This window comes from Carassius carassius, chromosome 23 (assembly GCF_963082965.1).
Source record: "Carassius carassius chromosome 23, fCarCar2.1, whole genome shotgun sequence".
Taxonomy (NCBI): domain Eukaryota; kingdom Metazoa; phylum Chordata; class Actinopteri; order Cypriniformes; family Cyprinidae; genus Carassius; species Carassius carassius.
The window spans coordinates 5,021,349-5,039,637 of NC_081777.1; the positions used below are offsets into that span (position 1 = coordinate 5,021,349).

An 18,289-nucleotide genomic window follows, 5' to 3' on the forward strand; every position below is an offset into this window, starting at 1 on the left:
ATGAATTAAAACAATAGAACATCTACCTGTTTTTTGTACAAATGAAAAAAAATCTGGAAGCAAGTGACATCAGAAGTTTCGTACATTTAAGTTACAAATGGCCATATTCACTGCATTTGTGTGCATTTATTAACAACACCACCACCAACACACTTGGTACCAAACAGATGCTTTATTTTAAAATAGCATATAAATACCTAAAAGACATTTGTGGACAGAGATGATAAACCAGTGGACCACTGGAGTTGAAATACAAAAGCTTTATAAACAACCGTTTACAGTCTTTGAGCATTAATGACCAAGCATTTACAACTATAAATGGGGACTGTCAAAGTGCAATAAAATGTATTAAAAGATGTGTGGCTTGAGAGGAATGATGGCATTTTATCTTTATCCTCATTAGTCTCGTGACAAGTTCAAGTAGATTCATGGAAGCCAAAATGCTTCTACAAGTAAAGCCTGAGAAATCACATGCAGTCATTCTGACGAGGCATTATTGCATTTCCTCCTTACTGGACAGATTTAGAAATAAAAGAAATGTCCCAAGTCATATTTCAACCAATAAAAATGTGTGTACTGTATATGGAAGCTTGTTTCCACAACAGAATAAAAAAAATTAAAAAGGTAATTGCAACTTTTTTTCTAAAAAAATCTGACTTTTTTTATTAGAATTCTTAAGTTTACATCTCACATTTCTGTATACTGTAATTCTCAAAATACTCCATATGGAAGCCTGTTTCAGCCACAGAATAAAAATAAAGGTAGTTGCAAGCCTTCTCTCACAATTCTGAATTATTTTCTTGCAATTTTTTTATTTATTGTTGTTAAGCATAATTTTAAAAATCATTTTATTTATAACAGGATTTTTTTTTAATGAGGTATTTTTCACATTACATTATAATCCGAATTGGAAGGTGGGCAGTGTTTAGGTGTGATAAAAAAGGCACAATGCAATATTAACTATTTTAACTGTATATATATATATATATATATATATATAAAAACAGTTAAAATAGTTAATATTGCATTGTGACATATAAACATACATACATATATATAGGTAACACTTATTTATTGGTGAAATTATATAGGTACACTTATTTATTGGTGAAATAAGACGGACATTTCTTGATATTTTTGTGAGGTTCACACAATCACCATTTTAGTATTGCTTGTGCATTTAGTGATGTGAAAAATGGGAAGTGAGATTGCATTTACACACACTCCTGTTCAAATGTTTTAGTATTTGACAGCTCATGTTTAAGATCGGACTTTTCTGAATATTTCTGGTCCGCACTTCACTTAAAACCACATAAAAAAAAATCTCCCTCGCTCACATGAAGTTTCATAAACATTTTCCGAGTTGCAGGAGTTCACAGTTTGCTTGGTGGTGCTTTGACTGACGCCTTTCCCGTGTGAAGCGACCGGGACTGGCAGCGCTCGGTTTAAGTATGAGAAATGAGTCTGTTGTGCGTGAAGATCTAGTCATACCAGATCCGAGCGGAAGGGGGCGGCGGAGCTGTGGAAACGTTCCCAGACTGCCACTTGTGTTACAAGTGGAAGTCTGGACAGGGAAAGAGGAAGAGCTACAATGAAGATCTCATTACAACACAGTGCTCATCAGCTGATTAAATCACGGGAAGCCACGGGTGCAGAGGAGTACAGTGGGAAGGGGAGTATAAAACAACAACAGAAGCTCTTGTGCTGCATTCATGTTTCTATCGTTCTAGAAGCATGCACTGAAGGAAAGAAGGGAAAAGGAAAAAATGCGTCGTCATGCTCCAGTCAAATGCATGCAAGCTGGTTGAGGTGCCAACACAAAAGCGGTCCTAACCTTGCAGGAGGTTTTTCTGGGTCGTAAAGCCATTAAGACTTTCTTCGCCTTGTGAGATGGGAGATCCTGAATTAATCCAGCAAATGAATCGGTGAAAAAAAAAAAAAAAAAACATTAATTGTATGTAATGCAACTAAAAAGTGAAGACGTCTTACCCCAGCCATTGGTGAGCACGTCCCGGTCCACATCCCGGTTGCAAATCTCATTGGCCAGTCGTTCGAAGTACTCCGGCAGGTCGGCGTATTCGTTGCCGTACGAGATGACCTTAATGCCCTTGTCCAACATGTTGTCTCGGAGCTTCTTGAATTCTCCCACATCCTCTCGCCGCACCAGCATGAAATGCTCAAGGTCGGACTTGTGTTTGACCGCCTCGAGAAACAGGGCCTGGAAGGTGGTGTCGTCCACTGTCCTCCCGCAGCCCAGGAACACAAAAGACTTGGTTTCATAGAGCTTCTGGATCTCCCTCTGCAAAAACACACAACAATGTAATGACAGAACTTATGGATTAACATGAGTCCACACACACACATTTTATTTACATCATGTATTATTCATTTTAGGGGGACTTGCACCATTTTAAACCAGAAATAACCTTGCCTTAAATGTCAGATTATCTGACAGTTTGAGAGACTTAATTATTCTTGTTTAATGAATGTTTAATTATTAATCTTGGCACACAATCATGCAGGGGTCCCTATGATATAATCTATTTTATTCTGCACGTTAGTCTCACCACATGACTTTGATTTGGTAAACAACATTTATTCAAGTATTAATAGGCAATTGCAGAAGTATTTCTTTTTTTTTTTTTTTAGTTTTTAAAGTTACATTACTGATATTTTTTGGCTGTTTTAATTTCTTCATTTTCAAACATTAAACTTTTGATTTTGACAGAAAACTTGATTTGACTAAAAAAACACAGATTTGAAAAAAGCGGATTTACTTAATTAAATTACAATTTGGTAATCGCACTGAGCCGTATTGCAATTTTGATTTTATTTCAATTACAAATGTTTCGTCCTGTCATTTCTGACTTTATGACCCCGAAAACATCAAAATGAATAGGAATTAAAAAATTACAAAAATACTTATCAGAAATTATATTTTTAATGCATTTTTTAAAAGTGCGTTGTCATAGACCATCATAACATAATAAATTGTTATGCTGCTTTTATCAGCATCAAATAAAATTAATATAATGCTTTCATAAGGGTTTGTAGTTTGGGAAATTATTTCAAGGAGTGGACTTCTGGTAAGCAATAAGAACCGCCACAAAAGGGAGTATCACTTCAGTCCAGACTGATTTTGTTCACAGTGTCCTCCACCCCGGTGAATTATCAGCGTTCCAGCGGTGTGACTATTTTCTCAACATTCACTCACCATGACTTCTGTGTTCCTCAGAACGTTCTGGTAGCCAGCAGGATGCAGTACGATGCCGCTGGGGTTGGTGTAAACACCGTGAATATGCAGTACACTCAGTCTTCTCTTTTCCTGAGCCCACTCCAGAACCTGCACACACAAGCACACGGCAGCATTTCATACTCCACTGCTCCCAATCCGGCTCCCACTAGAGCTGCTTTTAATGACTGCGGGTTCTAATCAAGAGGCATTTGGTGGAAAAGGTGCATAAACACCCTGCCTAAAGGCCACGCTATGGAAAACCACACACGGCCTGATGAATAAAGACAAAGGGAACTGAACATGCAGTCACTTGTGTTTCCGAGGGCTCTTCAGGTGAGCTGCTGTAGAGCAGACATGCACTAATGCACTACATGACGCTTGGCCCGAGACCATAAGGCTGATTTTATGGCTAATAGCTGAAGCTTTCACTGCTTTGTGCTGAAGGAAATTTATGGCCAAAAGCAAACAGAGATGAACCCAGTGCACTGAACATCTGAGGAACAGTGTTTTCAAAGCACACTTTGTTTTTAAGTTTGCGCTGAAAGCAACTGATGATCGAACGATGGGTATTTCTGTACAGGACATAATGACAATGCAATTCAATTATAGACTAAATGATCGTGCGCTATATAACATCACAGTGCTGATGGACGTTCAGGTCCCGATGACCTGCCAACAAACATTACAATTTTAAAGTGTTTTATATTGATATATTTATGTTTTATACTGATATTGAATTAATTCCAAAGAAGACTATCGAGTAATGATGCGGAATCTTTTTTGCATCACAGGAATTAATTACATTTTAAAATATATATAGAATACATATAGAAAACGGTTATTTCAAATTGTAATTGTGTATTTTTTGGATTCTGAAAGAATCATTCTGAATTCTTTTGCTTTTTTTTTACTTTTTAAATTTAAATGTTAAACATTTGACTAGCACTGTGAAAAAAACATATTACAAAAAAAATTGTTAAACTTGTTAGATTGATAGATAGAAATAACTACTTACAAAATAACACAAGAACAATTATATTAATAATAATAAATTATTCCGGCCTCTTTTTGTTTTATACTAATAGTCACATTATTTTCACAAGCGAATTTCTACACTTTAGGATTTTATATAATACCTTAATGTTGTTACTTCAGAAAATAAATGTCATGGAGAATAAATCATTAGTATCTTCTTTCATCAACGCTACATTTAAACATTTATCAATGCTGGTACCTTCTTCTCATCTGTGAGATCCAGAGACTCCAGCTTGGTCCCTTGATGGGCGGCGTAAATCTCTAGCAGATTGTCAAAGTTAGTGGTGAGGACCAGAGCGCCGCTCTCCATCAACTGAAGCACGGAGCGCAGGAGATGCTTCCCAGCGTTCTCCATCTTACACTCCAGGTCATCAAACACCTCGTAGAGGCAGTCTTTAAAAAAGGTGGAGCGTACATTTCCTGTCCTCTACAGAGACAAAAGAAAGAAATTTGAGATGAATAGAAAAACAAATCAACATCAGGAGTATTCAAATAACTCTTCTGGGAACGCGTGTTACAGGAGTCAACCAAAGCAGGCTTTTAGAGAGGAAAACAAGCATGATCTTCTTCAAAGGCCTTGAAATGCTCTCTATGGAACACTTCAAGGGAAATTAATAAGCACCTTAATTCATTTATTCAGGCTAATCTTGTAGGCAATGAACTTGAATTGATTTTTACACATGGTGGTGTTCACCAATGCAAACATCAACCCCAATAACAGGAACCTCATAAGAAAAAGCACACTTCAGTCAAATATGTTGGCTATATTTGTTGGTAATTAGAAACTCTGCACAAAATTAGTTTCCTGAGTATATGGGAAGTTGAGGAGAGAGCGCTGAGAACAGAGGAGTTTTGACAGCAGTGCCCTTGTCCAGGTCAGACTCAATCTCATTACACTGAGCTGAATTCATTCTCTGAGGTTGGCAGAGGCACATGGAAAACCATAGAGAGACAGAAACAGAGAGAGAGACAGAGACAGAGAGAGAGAGACAGAGACAGAGAGAGAGAGACAGAGAGAGAGAGACAGAGAGACAGAGAGGGTGGGGGAGGTGCGGCTATGAATAGCACTTTCTCAGGAAGAGACTAATTATCAGCGTGAACTAATGCCTCGGATCTCAGGTGTTAATGAAACTGTGTACACCTGGTATTAACCTCTGACTCTGCGACTAATCATATGCGGTCAGCTTTAAATACAGATGAAAAACTTTTTTGCAACAAACCACTCAAAGATGCTCCAGACTATACCTAAAACAGTTCATTGGAGAGCAAAAATATTAATATGCAAAATATATTTTTATCAAAATCTATTTAGCATTACATCACATTTGCTTCCACTCTTGAATGGCAGAATATCCTTATATACACCTCTACAACCGTGAGATTGCTAGGGAGTGACAGACAGAGAGGAGGAGTGCAAACATAAAACCATGTCCTCTATTCATTATTCCATTTCAGATGGAAATACGTCACTACACTGAAATAAAGTCGGCAGCAACTTCCAGTTCACACAGACTTTAAGTTGAACCGCGGTCCCAGCACGTGCCGAACTGTGTGTGGAGAACCATACGTTTGAATTTATACCTCGAACGTAGAGTCTACCCTCACTAAGTTCTATTCATCTTTTTTTTTTCTGAAGCTGATTTATGTAATAACAGCATTGATCAACAAGCATTCGGAAATGAGATGAACATGCAATCAATTCTTGGAAAGGTCTGGACTTTTTTGTGCTTATCAACATAGTTACTCAAGATAACACTGATGTCGGAATCAAAAAAGCAAAAAAGCAGTCTGAAAGTCTCAAGGGTGACTCATATACTCATGCCCAAACATGTTGAAGCACAAAATGTATTATGACTGACATCCACTGACTTTCTGCGAACATGACAAAGAACGCATAACTAAAGAAATATGTAATGCTGAAGCTGAATGAACTAGCATCTAGTCACAGCACGTTGTTCTGGAGGTATGAATGCAGATTAGCCTAGTTTTTTGCACCACTACTCTGCTCATGTGAGGCTCAAAACTCTCACAAATAGGTTAAATCACTGAAAGACCTCACATTAACAATAACAAACAAACTGAGCTTGGAGATTCACTGGGTGGAGAATGAGATCGACAGCAGGCTGATGTTTTTCTAGGACAGTTATTTTGTTGATGTGAATTGTTCAGCTACGACCATTCCAGGCAACGAAACCCCAGCAATAGAGCTGAAATTCATTACCTAACTCCCTTTCACAAGTCTAAAGCCATCTAAATCCTCTAGTGACACCAGTGGGTTTGGATGCAAATTATACTGAGGCTTGACAATGAAAAACAGGGATAAACCAGAGTGCTGTTTTGACGGATGGGGCGACAACAACAACAACATTGGTGGCATGCACAAATATACTGACACTTTATAATATCAACCATAACATCCAAGGCTGGACACTATAAACCAATAAATAGGGCTGGACGATTAATCGAAAAATAATCAAAACCGAAATTCATAACCTCTAACCGACGTAATTTTCCCATGTCGGTTATTTCGGTTTTTTAATCCTGTTAACACTTCCCCCTTAAAAGCATACTAGCGCGTGTGTAGCCACATGACTGCTCTCCAGTCAGTGGCATAAAAGCAAAGCGGTCTGAGCGGTGAGCTTTGCGTCTTCACTAAACTTTGTCAGTTGTATTTGTTTTATGGTTTGGACATTCAAGCGATTAGATGAACGGATGTGTATTCTTATATCGAGCTACCATGTTCGCGCAGCTGCATTGTGGCACGAACACTCATATAAACAGTAACGTTAGCTATGAAGATCGCGCGCACAGAGGAACACAGAAACTAGTTGTCAGCGCTGTCCTGTGATTTATCACTAAATAGCTTAGAATCTCAAAACTTATTATAGCATGTTTGTGTGCAGCGCACATGAAGCAGCACAAGCGCGTGCACAGAGAGCAGCGGTCGGTGGACGCGCTGCGGGTTCCCGGTTTGTGTCCATTCTTGGACTGTTCTGTGTATTTTAACTGTAGAAAAGGTTGTTCCGAGTCGAAACTACGATACAGAAAACTACATCAGTATATCATCATAAACGCAGCCGTTTTTGTCTTACGTGAACGTAAACAGATGAGAAAGAAAACACACATTTACAGTATTTTTGCTTAAAGAGACAAAAGCCTAGTAAACGCGCTGCCTGTCATTAATGTTAATCAAAAGAACAAAAGAAAATCATTCACTGATCTTGACTGAATATATTTAATAACTTTACTTGATTCATCTTTTTTTATTTATAAAAAGAAAACAATGCAGTGTTTTTAAAGTTTTAATTACAGTTTCTGTAGCTATACCTGAAATTTAGTTTAGTTGTATTTATTTATGATATTGCTAACTGATTTGTTTGTTCCTTTCTTATTACTGACCTATCTTTTTACTTGTCTTTAACACTTTAATATTTGAAATTTATATAAATCTAGTTTATGTAAATCTAGTTATTTTTGCTCATGTTATTCAGCTGCAACAGAATGCTTTGTAAAAATAATTAATTTTTTTTATATTGGATTTTTTTATCTTATTGGAATCGAAACTAGGAATCGATAAGAATCGGAATCGATAAAATTCAAACGATACCCAACCCTAGTAAGAAATGTTACGGACATAGATAAAATAACTGCTGATAGTCAATCATATTTACAGTACAAACCTTGTCAGTGAACTATGAGGGCAAAAAAAAACAAAACCAAAAACCAAATAATCGTTCAATAATCGTAATCGAGGCAAAATGTTCAATTAATCGAGGTTTTGATTTTAGGCCATAATCGTCCAGCCCTACCAATAAACAATCATTTCTTCCTCTTTACTACTGGTTATTGCATGAAATAAACAAACATAAGAAGGTATGTTAAATGAAATGGTAAAACATACTGAAATAGTAAAACATACTAAAATGTTTCTTGTAATTGCTCAATCAAGATGTCAACTTAACAGTCTATATATCTATTTATATATTATATATATATATATATATATGTGTCTGTGTTTGTAGTTAGAGAGTGAGAGATAGTGTGTGTGCTTTCAAAAGCTGTAAGAAAACACACATACAGAAAAAACATCTTACTGGTGAAAGTTTCTGGATAAGGTCATGAGCAACATGCACCAGGTTCTTGTCCTCTTGCAGACTTTTCTGAAAGCGGCGGCTCTCTTCCTCCTCAAGCAGATCAAAGTCATTGGCAGCATCGAGCAGCGCCTGAATCAGACCTTTCCAGGAGCGCAGCGCAGGCACCTGTGGAGCTACGGCTGAACTCACCCCGGTGCCGATCACCAGCACCAGCTCAGGAGCACGCTTCGTCTTCAGGCTGGGCAACAACTTCCTTTAATCAGCCGTGCAGGAGGAAATGTAATCAGGTCAGAGGAAATACACATACGGACGAAACTATGCCACAAAGTTACATGCAAAGCATGGTTTAACCTGACTTCAAAAATATGATCTGAAACTTTTAAACAAACAATCAGTAAAAGGAGGTCCTTAACTATAAGAGAAAAAGTCAACCTCATTCGCTGTTTTTTATTTGTTGTTTATGATGTTGGTGATTTTTGGTGAACTTCTTAAATGCTAGACATGTCTAAATGTAATTAAAACCCCTGGACTGTGTAACTTATATTGATGTGTTTAAAATAATTATATTTGTAAATATTACTTAAACTCTGTCTCATCCAGTCCTTGCTATGCTTTAAAGGAAACACGAAAGATGATATCTTCTTACGGGAAATACAAAGGAAAATATTTTGAATAATGCAGGTAACAAAATGGTTCCAAATCCCATTGACTTCCAATGTATGGACAAACAGCACAAAGGAAATCAATTGCCTGTTACCAGCTTTCTTCAAAACATCCTGTTTTGTGTTCTTCAGAAGAAAGTCATACAGGTTTGGAATGACATGAGGGTGTGGAAATGATGACAGAATTCTCATTTTTGGGTCGACTATCTTTTTTTTTTTTTTAAAGAATAGGAAAAACCTATCTGGCGGAGTCATTCTTATCAGAAAGTACAGGTCTTTGAAAGATCACGTGTTTATCAGAACAGGTCAGCAAACAGGAGCTAATATCAATGAAGAATAGTTGGCTCTCTCTCTGGGAATGTGCTGGCAGCAAAGCAAGAATCGAACATCTGTTGTTTTCATACCTGGCCTTCTTAGCCACTGTGTCTCCATCCTCAGAGTCATGGGAAGGACGCTTCTCTGTCTTCACTGTAACAGCAGAGGCCATTCGACTCCTGAGAAACAAAGAGCAATTCATTCAGTACAATTAAAGCAACAAATATTGACCAAAAGGCTAAACAATATATGACAGACAGATATTACATTTTAATTTATGCATTTAGCAGATGCTTTTATCCAAAGGGACTTACAGTGCATTCAATACTACATAGAATCACACAGTTTTAGAACATTATTTCACTACACATATAAACCTAGTGCATTTAAGATTAGTGTTGTTACCAAGAATTAATTAAACCAATGTCAAGTGCTCATTTAGAAGATTAATGACGCTTAATTGAATTAATTGCCTTTATTATCTTGACATTGAAAGATACTTATTCTGGCTAATAATCAATAATAACAATCATAATCAATCATAACCTACAACAACAAACACTGAACAGACATCCAAACCAGCCTCTTGAGCTAGCGAGCTAACAAGCTAGCTACAATTGTATTTTTAGCGCCTAATAATAGAACTATTATAAAATAAATGGCATTTTTTTCTGTAAATCCTTGAATTCAACCGATTACGAATAGTTATAGCGTAATTATTATTCTAAAGCAAGTTATGGTTGTTTTAGCTTAGTTGAAGTCTTTAGTCACCTGTTGCTTTTGTTCCATATGTGACACAATACAGCTTTAGCATAAAGGCTAATATTACACTATTGTCTATAAGGATACTAACAAACAAAACAAAAATTAATAAATTGGATACTTTTAAGTTACACTCCGTTCAACTGGAACAGGGAGATAACAGAAAAGAGCAGATTTACCAATACGCAAAGTTAAATCGAAAGACTAAAAGAACGCAAGTACCGAAACAAAGAAATTATCTTAAAAGTTTCAAAACACAACTTACCCAGATGAGAAAAAAATGAGGATCCGAGTAGTTTCTTAGATTTAACGTACTCGAGGCGTTTACTAATGATAAATAAAACACTACAAACAATAAACTTTTTTTTTAATCGAATAAACTTTTAAGTGGCTTCCTATACGAGATCTCAATCCCAGCAGGGCATCAGTAACAGTCAGCCTTCAGAGTCTGAAACACTAAAGGCCTTGAATGAATCAGTTCAGCCTTTAGTGCAGTACCTGTCTAGAGACTTTCCTCCGCGAGCCTTGTGTACACAAGCTCAGGCTTTAAAGCCTGGTTTATACTCGACGCGTCCACAGGAGCGCGAAGGTGCGCGCGGCAAAAATGACGTCATTGCGGTGTGGGCGGTCCTGCGCGTTGGGTTCGCAAGACCCAATTTCGCCTGGCGGTGTGCGCGACATTTTTTGTAACAACGCGCGCGGCGCCGCATCCGAAGATGAACGACTTCGAAGCGACTTTGTCCGAGCTGGTTCGTCTGTACCAGCATATTTATGATCCCTCCATGCTGCATTAATAAACTTCTTTTATATTACTTTCAGCAATTAATAATACAAACTCAGTTACTGTGAACTAATATTAACAAACTATAAAAATTGTATTTTCATTAACATTGCCAAAGAATAAAAGGTAACGCATGTCTACAGTGGTCAACATTTGAAGTGGATCTGAAGTTTATCCAAGTTGTCCAAAGACAACAACAGGTATTGGTCATAATTCATGTATAACTTTGATGAAAGGTTTTGCTCCACTTCAAATGTTGCCTACTGTACACTAAATGACATTACATTTACGAGATGCTAAATATCAAAAGAGTTCTATGTATATCTTCTCAACATCATATTTTGTTCTCATTTCAAATCAGTGATTGGTCTATGAGCATATTGATACTGTTTATATAACAAGAATGAAAACACACCTTCTGCGTTACATTTTTTTGTTTTATTACAAACGTTGTAATAACATATACATGTAAATAGAAAATAGGTATTGTGAAACACAAAACAAACACAAGACAACATCAACACTGTTCAATTACTTTGTTGCTAGTTTGCAACTTCACTGTAGACAGCCCCTTCTGACGACAGAGTCATGCCAAGGTACAAGTCCCTGTTCTGTGTTAAAAAATGACTTCAGGTCATTTCTCACTGCAACTGCAACCCGGGATGCTCGTGCAGATGACATTCTTCCTGCTGCAATCAAGCCGTTGTCCCCAGACACAAACCTTCTCCATTCTCCTGCCATCTGTTCCCCGTTGCTGTGGTACCATCTGCAAAATTGGGTGGAATGTACTTGGATGCAGTAGATGTTGCAGCATCAGTGAGGGTTAACATATTGTGAAGAGCCACACAAGCCTTCACAACATCCACAGCTTTCTCAGGATGAAATTCCATTGGCCGTCCAAGAATCCTCCAGCGAGCAGCAAGGATACCAAAAGTGTTCTCGAGGACTCGCCTGGCCCGTGAGTGTCTGTAATTGTAAACTTTATGAGCATCATCCAAGTTAACACCTGTAAAACAAACAAGAGCACAGATTAAAGATAATGTTCTTTCTTGCATTTTTCATATCAAATACATGTTATATTAATTTATGGCACAATTTGATTTTGTTTTTACCTGGATATGGGCGCACCAGGTTCACATGGAGTGGAAACGCAGCATCTCCCAGGAACACATGTGGCAGTTTGATGTTGGTGCCCGGCAGGTTTTCAGGCTGTGGGAATTCAAGAGTGCTGTTAAGAAGTCTGGAACCAAAAATACTGTCGTTGAAAATTCCACCATCACTTTCACGTCCATACGAGCCAATGTCCACCATGGTGAAACGATACTTGGCATCACAGACAGCCATTAGAACAATGGAGTGGGTTCCTTTATAGTTGAAAAAGTCACTTCCAGCATTTGGGGGTGCCTTGATTAGGACGTGTTTCCCATCCACACACCCCAAACAGTTGGGAAAGTTCTACACTCCAAAATTCATTCTTGATGTCAAGCCACTCGTTGCCTTTTGGTAGCGAGACAAAATCACCTTTTAAAGCAGTCCAGATTGCTTGGCAGACCTCACTCACTATCACTGAGACTGTGGTCGATCCCAATTTGTAGCTGGAGGCAACACATTTTTGGGAACTTCCAGATGAAAGTATGCGAAGCGTGACAGCCAGTCTCTCTTGCATACTTACTGGGCTACTGTGGGTTCTTTTATGGTCCAAATAAGGTTTGATACGGTGTAGCAAATCGTCGAACCGCTGAGCAGACATTCGAAAGTAGCCAAAGTGCATTTGCTCGTCCACTGCACGCATTTCTTTGATAAGAGCACTGTACTCTCCATCTCTTTGCCGAGTGGTGTTTAAAGGGCGGACATACCATCTTCTTCTCCTCCTTTGTCTTTTAGTTAACATCAACAAACACAACAACTCTTCTTCAGCATTCAGCACGTCCAGAGCCAGAGGCGCCATGTTCTCAGTGTTGTTGTTCCGGCAAACTACTTCTTCGCCGCCGATTCCAGGTGGTTTAGAGGAGAATTACTCCGAGTCGCCCCCTGTCGGTTAAAAAAATAGTACAACGGCGAGCGCGTCAAGTATAAACGCCTCGTCCGTTTGCGGAGGTGCGCGCGCAGTCTGCGGACACTCGCGCTGCGGAGCCAGGCGAAAGTATAAACAAGGCTGAAACAACACGTGTCCGCGCATCACAGCGGCTGTGTGCGCGCCCCCGCGGGTCAATGACGTGAAGCTTTAATCCGCCAGACTGCTAGTGACACACACACACACACACACACACACACACACACACACACATTGTGTTTCCATGTTTTAAGGGGACATTCCGTAATGTTTAATATAATGTACAAACTGTATTTTGAATTGCCATACATCTAAACCTACCCCTCAGAGGAAGCTTTCTGACTTAATGGTTTAAAAAAAAAAAAAACTTCACGTTGTATGATTTATCAGCTTGTTTCCTCATGGGGACCAAAAAATGTCCCCAAAAAAATCAAGATTTACTGGTATTACTATCCTTGTGGGGACATTTGGTCCCCATAATGTGATAAATACCAGGTACACACACACACACACACTCAGGCAGTGGCTCTAAACACAACAATCAATCAGAGTAGTAATTTTCATTCAATGATGTGAGACATTAAGCTAGCTGCCACATTATTGATTTTCCAAACTTTTTCATTTTATAAAATACGCTATATATATATATATAAACATCATAACTTAAACCGTTTTCTATGGAAGCCATTTACTTCACTGAATAGAAATACAAAATAAAGAAGGTAAGTGTGACTTTTCATCTCACAATTCTGACTTTTTCTCAGAATTGTGAGATATTCTTAGCAATTGCGAGTTTACAGACTTAACTCACACTTGTGAGTTTATATCACACAACTCCAATGAAAAATATAGCTGCAAGCAGCAATTACGGGGACAAGCACTCCAACGGCAAATTTAGGAGGTAAGCATGGCATGGCGGACCACATAAAATGCAACAGTGAACAGTTACAGCAATTTTAGGATGATTGTAATTGAAATGGCTGAAAAATCATAAATACAACCACTAGTAATAAGATTAAATGGCCTATCATTTTTGACCAACAGGTGGTGCTGTAATCAAATCATTTTGGTGTGTTCTGTGTGAGATGAAAATAACACACAAAAAGTTTAGTGTCAATATGCTAAAGAATTGCAGATATACAGTCTGAAGTGTCATTTTGGCATGATGCCTCAATTTCGTCGCGGTGGTATGCGACAACGGTTTTGTGTATCGATACAAAATCCATAACATTTTTTCAGCACCGTCTAAAGATCATCTGATTCAATCTTGGTGAAAATTGGACTAACGGTTCATGAGGAGTTTGAAAAAGTAGGTTTACAACACAAATCAAAATGGCGGACAGGAAGTTCCGCTTACTCTGGCATATTTGGTATCTATGTTATCGGTATAAGCCAGGGAATATTTTGAAACCAGTTTCATTGCAATAGGCTAATGCAATAAAAAGTTATTAGCATTTTTATTAGTGTAAATATTCATGGTTAATTAATGGTTTATTACTCTTGACCAATAGGTGGCGCTGTTGTATGTATGTGGGATGGTCAGTGTGAGTTGTCGATGACACATACAAAGTTTGTTGCAAATATGTCAAAGCTTTGCAGAGATACAGCCTCAAATGCATTTTGGTACACTTCCAGCAAATTCGTTGATGCGCTAAATGAGAAACATTTCGTATATCGACACGAATTCCATAACTTTTTGCCAGATTGGTCTGAAGATGATCCACGTCAAATTTGGTGAAAATCGGACTAAAGGTCTAGGAGGTGTTTGAAAAAGTAGGTTTTCAACATTAATCAAAATGGCGGACAGGAAGTATGGCCAATTTTCGCATAATTGGTATCGATGCTCTCGGCATGACCACAGAATATAGGGAGACCATTTTAATTTCAATAGTCAAATTTTTTCAAAAGTTATTAGCATTTTTGTGATATTTCATAACTTTTGACCACAAGGTCACCAAGACTACCTGCAGTGTTTCGACGTAGCACCACCTAGTGGTCAGGAGATAAGAAAAATTCATATTTTGGCTTATATCTTCTGAATGGTTTGGCCAAAAATTACACAACTGGTCTCTTTAGATTCAGTGAGTCATGTTGAGTCGATAGTAAGAGGTAGTAAAATTCAATCAAAGTCAAGAATCAGTCATTTTTTACAAAATTGACACACATATGTATGGGCTCACTCTGATGACACATAAAAAAAATGGTGGGACTGAGCCTCTTGGTGGCGCTATAATAGAACAAAATATGAAATTCCCATTGACTTCAATACAGTTTTGTGAAAGAAAAATGCTATACTAAACAAATGCATTGGTGTAATATTACGAAACTCAGAATGTGCCAACAACACCATCCCCTGAAGGTACTCAAAATATTTCGAAACAGCGCCACATAGTGGTCAAAAGTTATAACTCAATTTACATAAAGGCTAATAACTTTTGAATAAATCTTACTATTGAAATGCCGCTGTCTTAATAGATTCCTTGGGTCAAGCCGAGAACATAGATACGAAGTTTTCCTTATTTGGCTGAACTTCCTGTCCGCCATCTTGATTTTCAGTCAAAACCTACTTTTTCGAACTCCTCCTAGACCGTTTGTCCTATTTTCACCAAAATCGAATTATATCATCTTCAGACTGAGACAACTAAAAGAAATGGATTTTGTGTCGATATACGAAACGGTTCTCATTTAGCGCATCAACAACTATGCTGGAAGGATGCCAAAATGCATTTGAGGCTGTATCTCAGCAAAGCTTTGACATTTTTGCACCAAACATTGTATGTGTCCTTGTCACCTCACACTGACCATTCCAAACTAATTTGGTAACAGCGCCACCTATTGGTTACACGTGATAAGCCAATAAATCCTATAACTACTTATTGTGTTTATTGTTTTCAAGCCATTTTGCCTAAAATAATCTTAAAACTGTTTTAATTACTCATTCCTGCCATTTGTCTGAAGCTTGCTTCTGTAGTGCTTGGCCCCCCGTTATTGCGGCTTGCAGCTATATTTTGTATTTGTGTATGTTAAATTAAAATATTTCTTTCTAAAGCTACTTTTTGTAATTTCTTTTAATTTATTTTCCTAAATTAACAATGTTGACCATCATCTTTAACAAATTTATTTTTAATTAATCAACATAATGTGCATGTTAAATAAATAATCTCATTCATTTGAGATTTAATTAATCGGCACATTATGTAATTCGATTAAAAAAAAAAGTCATAATTTTGGGTTTGTATTTCACAAATTTGAGAAAAAAGTAAATTGCGAGATGTAAAGTCACAATTTCTTTTCTTTTGTATTTGTTACTCAGTGGCGGTAGTGCTAGTGGCTTTCTACCTTGATTCTGTAGGTATCTGTTCAAGTTCATTGCTGTCTTTTTGTACTAGCATTTGATTTCTCTGTCTTCTTCTCTGTTGTGCTTTTCTCCACTTGTCTCTCTTGCTTTGTTTCTCGCTCTCACTCAACTCTGTGACTAGTTTCACCTTTCCGTGTCTTATTTGTCTGTACCAGGCCTCTCTTTGCTTTTCTAAATATTGTGCCCTTCTTGAGGGATCAGCATCGCGTCGAGCCCGGTATCTTCGCTGTTTCTCTGCTGCTGACATCTATAGAAATCATGGAAAGTGCTGATTATGTACTTACTGTTTTACAATAATGGATCATGTAGGCTATATATGGAGAAACCTTTCCAAATTTGGGGTCAGTAAGATTTTTGGTTTTGAAAGAAATTAAGAAGTATTAACAAAGATGCATCAAGTTTATAAAATTGACATTTATAATGATACAAAAGATGTCCATTTCAAATAAATGCTGTTAGTTGAACTTTCTATTCATTCTAGAATCCTGAATAAAATCTATAACAGTATTAAGCAGCTCAACTGATTTCAACACTGATGAATAATAACAATAAGAGTTCCTGAGCTGAAATATTAGAAAGATTTCTGAAGGATCATGCAATACTGAAGACTGCAGTATTGATACTGAGATTTCAGCTTTACCTTCACGGAAAAAAAAAATACATTTTAAAATATGCTCAAATAGAAATCTTTTTCTGGTAATTCCAATGATATTTCATAAATCTTACAGACCCCAGTGAACAGTAGTGCAAGCTATACAGTTAATATTAAAAGTATGGTTATTATTAAACCACAACATACAAACAGGCTTAAATATAAAAAATTATACTGATGAACATTGCTGATTAACATAGCTGACAGATAGCATCTAACACACTTTATTTTGATCAGACACGTGACATTTTTATATAATAACATACTGTAATATAATCCACTTACCAGTTTGTTTTCAAAATGTCTGTCACTCACTGAAAGGCAATACAATCACGTGATACAGGTCAGATGGTTTTGGGACAAACTATTGCTCTGTTGCATGGGGGTGTTTTATTAGTAACTTATTTGACAATGCTGATGTTCATAATAGAAGAAATATGATTATTGTTTATATATAAGAGAACACAAATAGTGTTTAATGTTCTGTCCTTTTAGTAAACATCTGACAAGCTTAGAACTTTATTAAAAACCATTCAAATTTGTATAGTTTTATGAATAATATAATGTAGTGTAACAATCTATAGCACTGGCAAACAGTCAAATCAGATGGCAGATGGCTGAAGAAAGAGACCTCAGATCTGTAAGTTGCTCCTTTTATAGTGGTTCAGTCGCAGTGAAAGTAGGATATGTTCCCATTCAAATGCTGCCTACAATAAAAAAGTTAATGGGTTAATAGCAGGGCATGCTCTATTTTGGACAGCTCATGATGTACCTGTGCTTAATGAAGCTTTAAGTTTTTTACAGCCTCTTGCATAGAGACATGAGAGCATCGTCCTCTAGTTCTCTCTTTTCACCCACTGGCCATGTATTTGATTGCTTCTCACTGACTGCACATGAAAATCAGCCTAACTTCAATGAACTAACAGGTAACTGTCTAAGGATTCAGCCATGAGTATGTTTATCTTTATAAATCAGCAGATGCAAAAGTGATTGTCTTAGACATGCTTTTTTCTGTTGTTGTTGTTGTTGTTACTAAGGATTTGGAGGTAACGGTTATATTTTTATCAGATTATTATTATTTTTTTTTTCAAATTCTTCATAATTTCTTTAATACAGTATTTCCTGCTAGCTGATGAAAGATGTCTCATGGGTTAGTAGTAGAGTTGTCTGACATCTAGTGGTTCATGTCTTGAGGGGAAAAGCAAACAATTGTAGGACTGCTCTTTATAGAGATTTTATTACATCAACAAATGTTGATAGATAAAACATGTAGCCATATTTAAATGGGCATTTTGTGGGGGACGCTCAAGTCATCAATCACAAACCCAGGAGAGGCATTATG

General features: G+C 37.3%; 1 protein-coding gene across 5 annotated transcripts; it reads right to left on the reverse strand.

Moving 5' to 3' along the window:
* Positions 1 to 1,090: 1,090 nt before the first annotated feature.
* Positions 1,091 to 16,561, reverse strand: fam118b (family with sequence similarity 118 member B). 5 transcript variants are annotated; one of them, XM_059506047.1, is made up of 10 exons: positions 16,277 to 16,397; positions 13,048 to 13,121; positions 10,602 to 10,651; positions 9,431 to 9,520; positions 8,365 to 8,617; positions 4,470 to 4,697; positions 3,215 to 3,343; positions 1,990 to 2,299; positions 1,835 to 1,900; positions 1,091 to 1,739 (listed from the first exon to the last, which is right to left on the reverse strand). In XM_059506047.1, the coding sequence occupies exons 4-10, from the start codon at positions 9,511 to 9,513 to the stop codon at positions 1,711 to 1,713; spliced, it is 1,098 nt and encodes a 365-aa protein (XP_059362030.1). In that variant the 5' UTR covers positions 9,514 to 9,520; positions 10,602 to 10,651; positions 13,048 to 13,121; positions 16,277 to 16,397; the 3' UTR covers positions 1,091 to 1,710. The 5 variants fall into 5 exon arrangements, with proteins under 5 accessions (XP_059362030.1, XP_059362031.1, XP_059362028.1 ...); XM_059506048.1 differs by having other exon boundaries at positions 13,048 to 13,124; XM_059506045.1 differs by lacking the exons at positions 10,602 to 10,651; positions 13,048 to 13,121 and having other exon boundaries at positions 1,091 to 1,564; positions 16,277 to 16,561.
* Positions 16,562 to 18,289: the final 1,728 nt, after the last annotated feature.

Bases quoted from the DNA above. Each gene is read 5' to 3' on its own strand.
- fam118b (XM_059506043.1), bottom strand. From the start codon at position 16,542: ATGTCAGCAGCAGAGAAACAGCGAAGATACCGGGCTCGACGCGATGCT. The intron at 9,521-16,276 runs GTAGAAAGCCAC...TTTGTTTCTCAG, and splicing joins CAGATACCTACAGAATCAAG to GAGTCGAATGGCCTCTGCTG. The intron at 8,618-9,430 runs GTATGAAAACAA...GGCTGATTAAAG, and splicing joins ACAGTGGCTAAGAAGGCCAG to GAAGTTGTTGCCCAGCCTGA.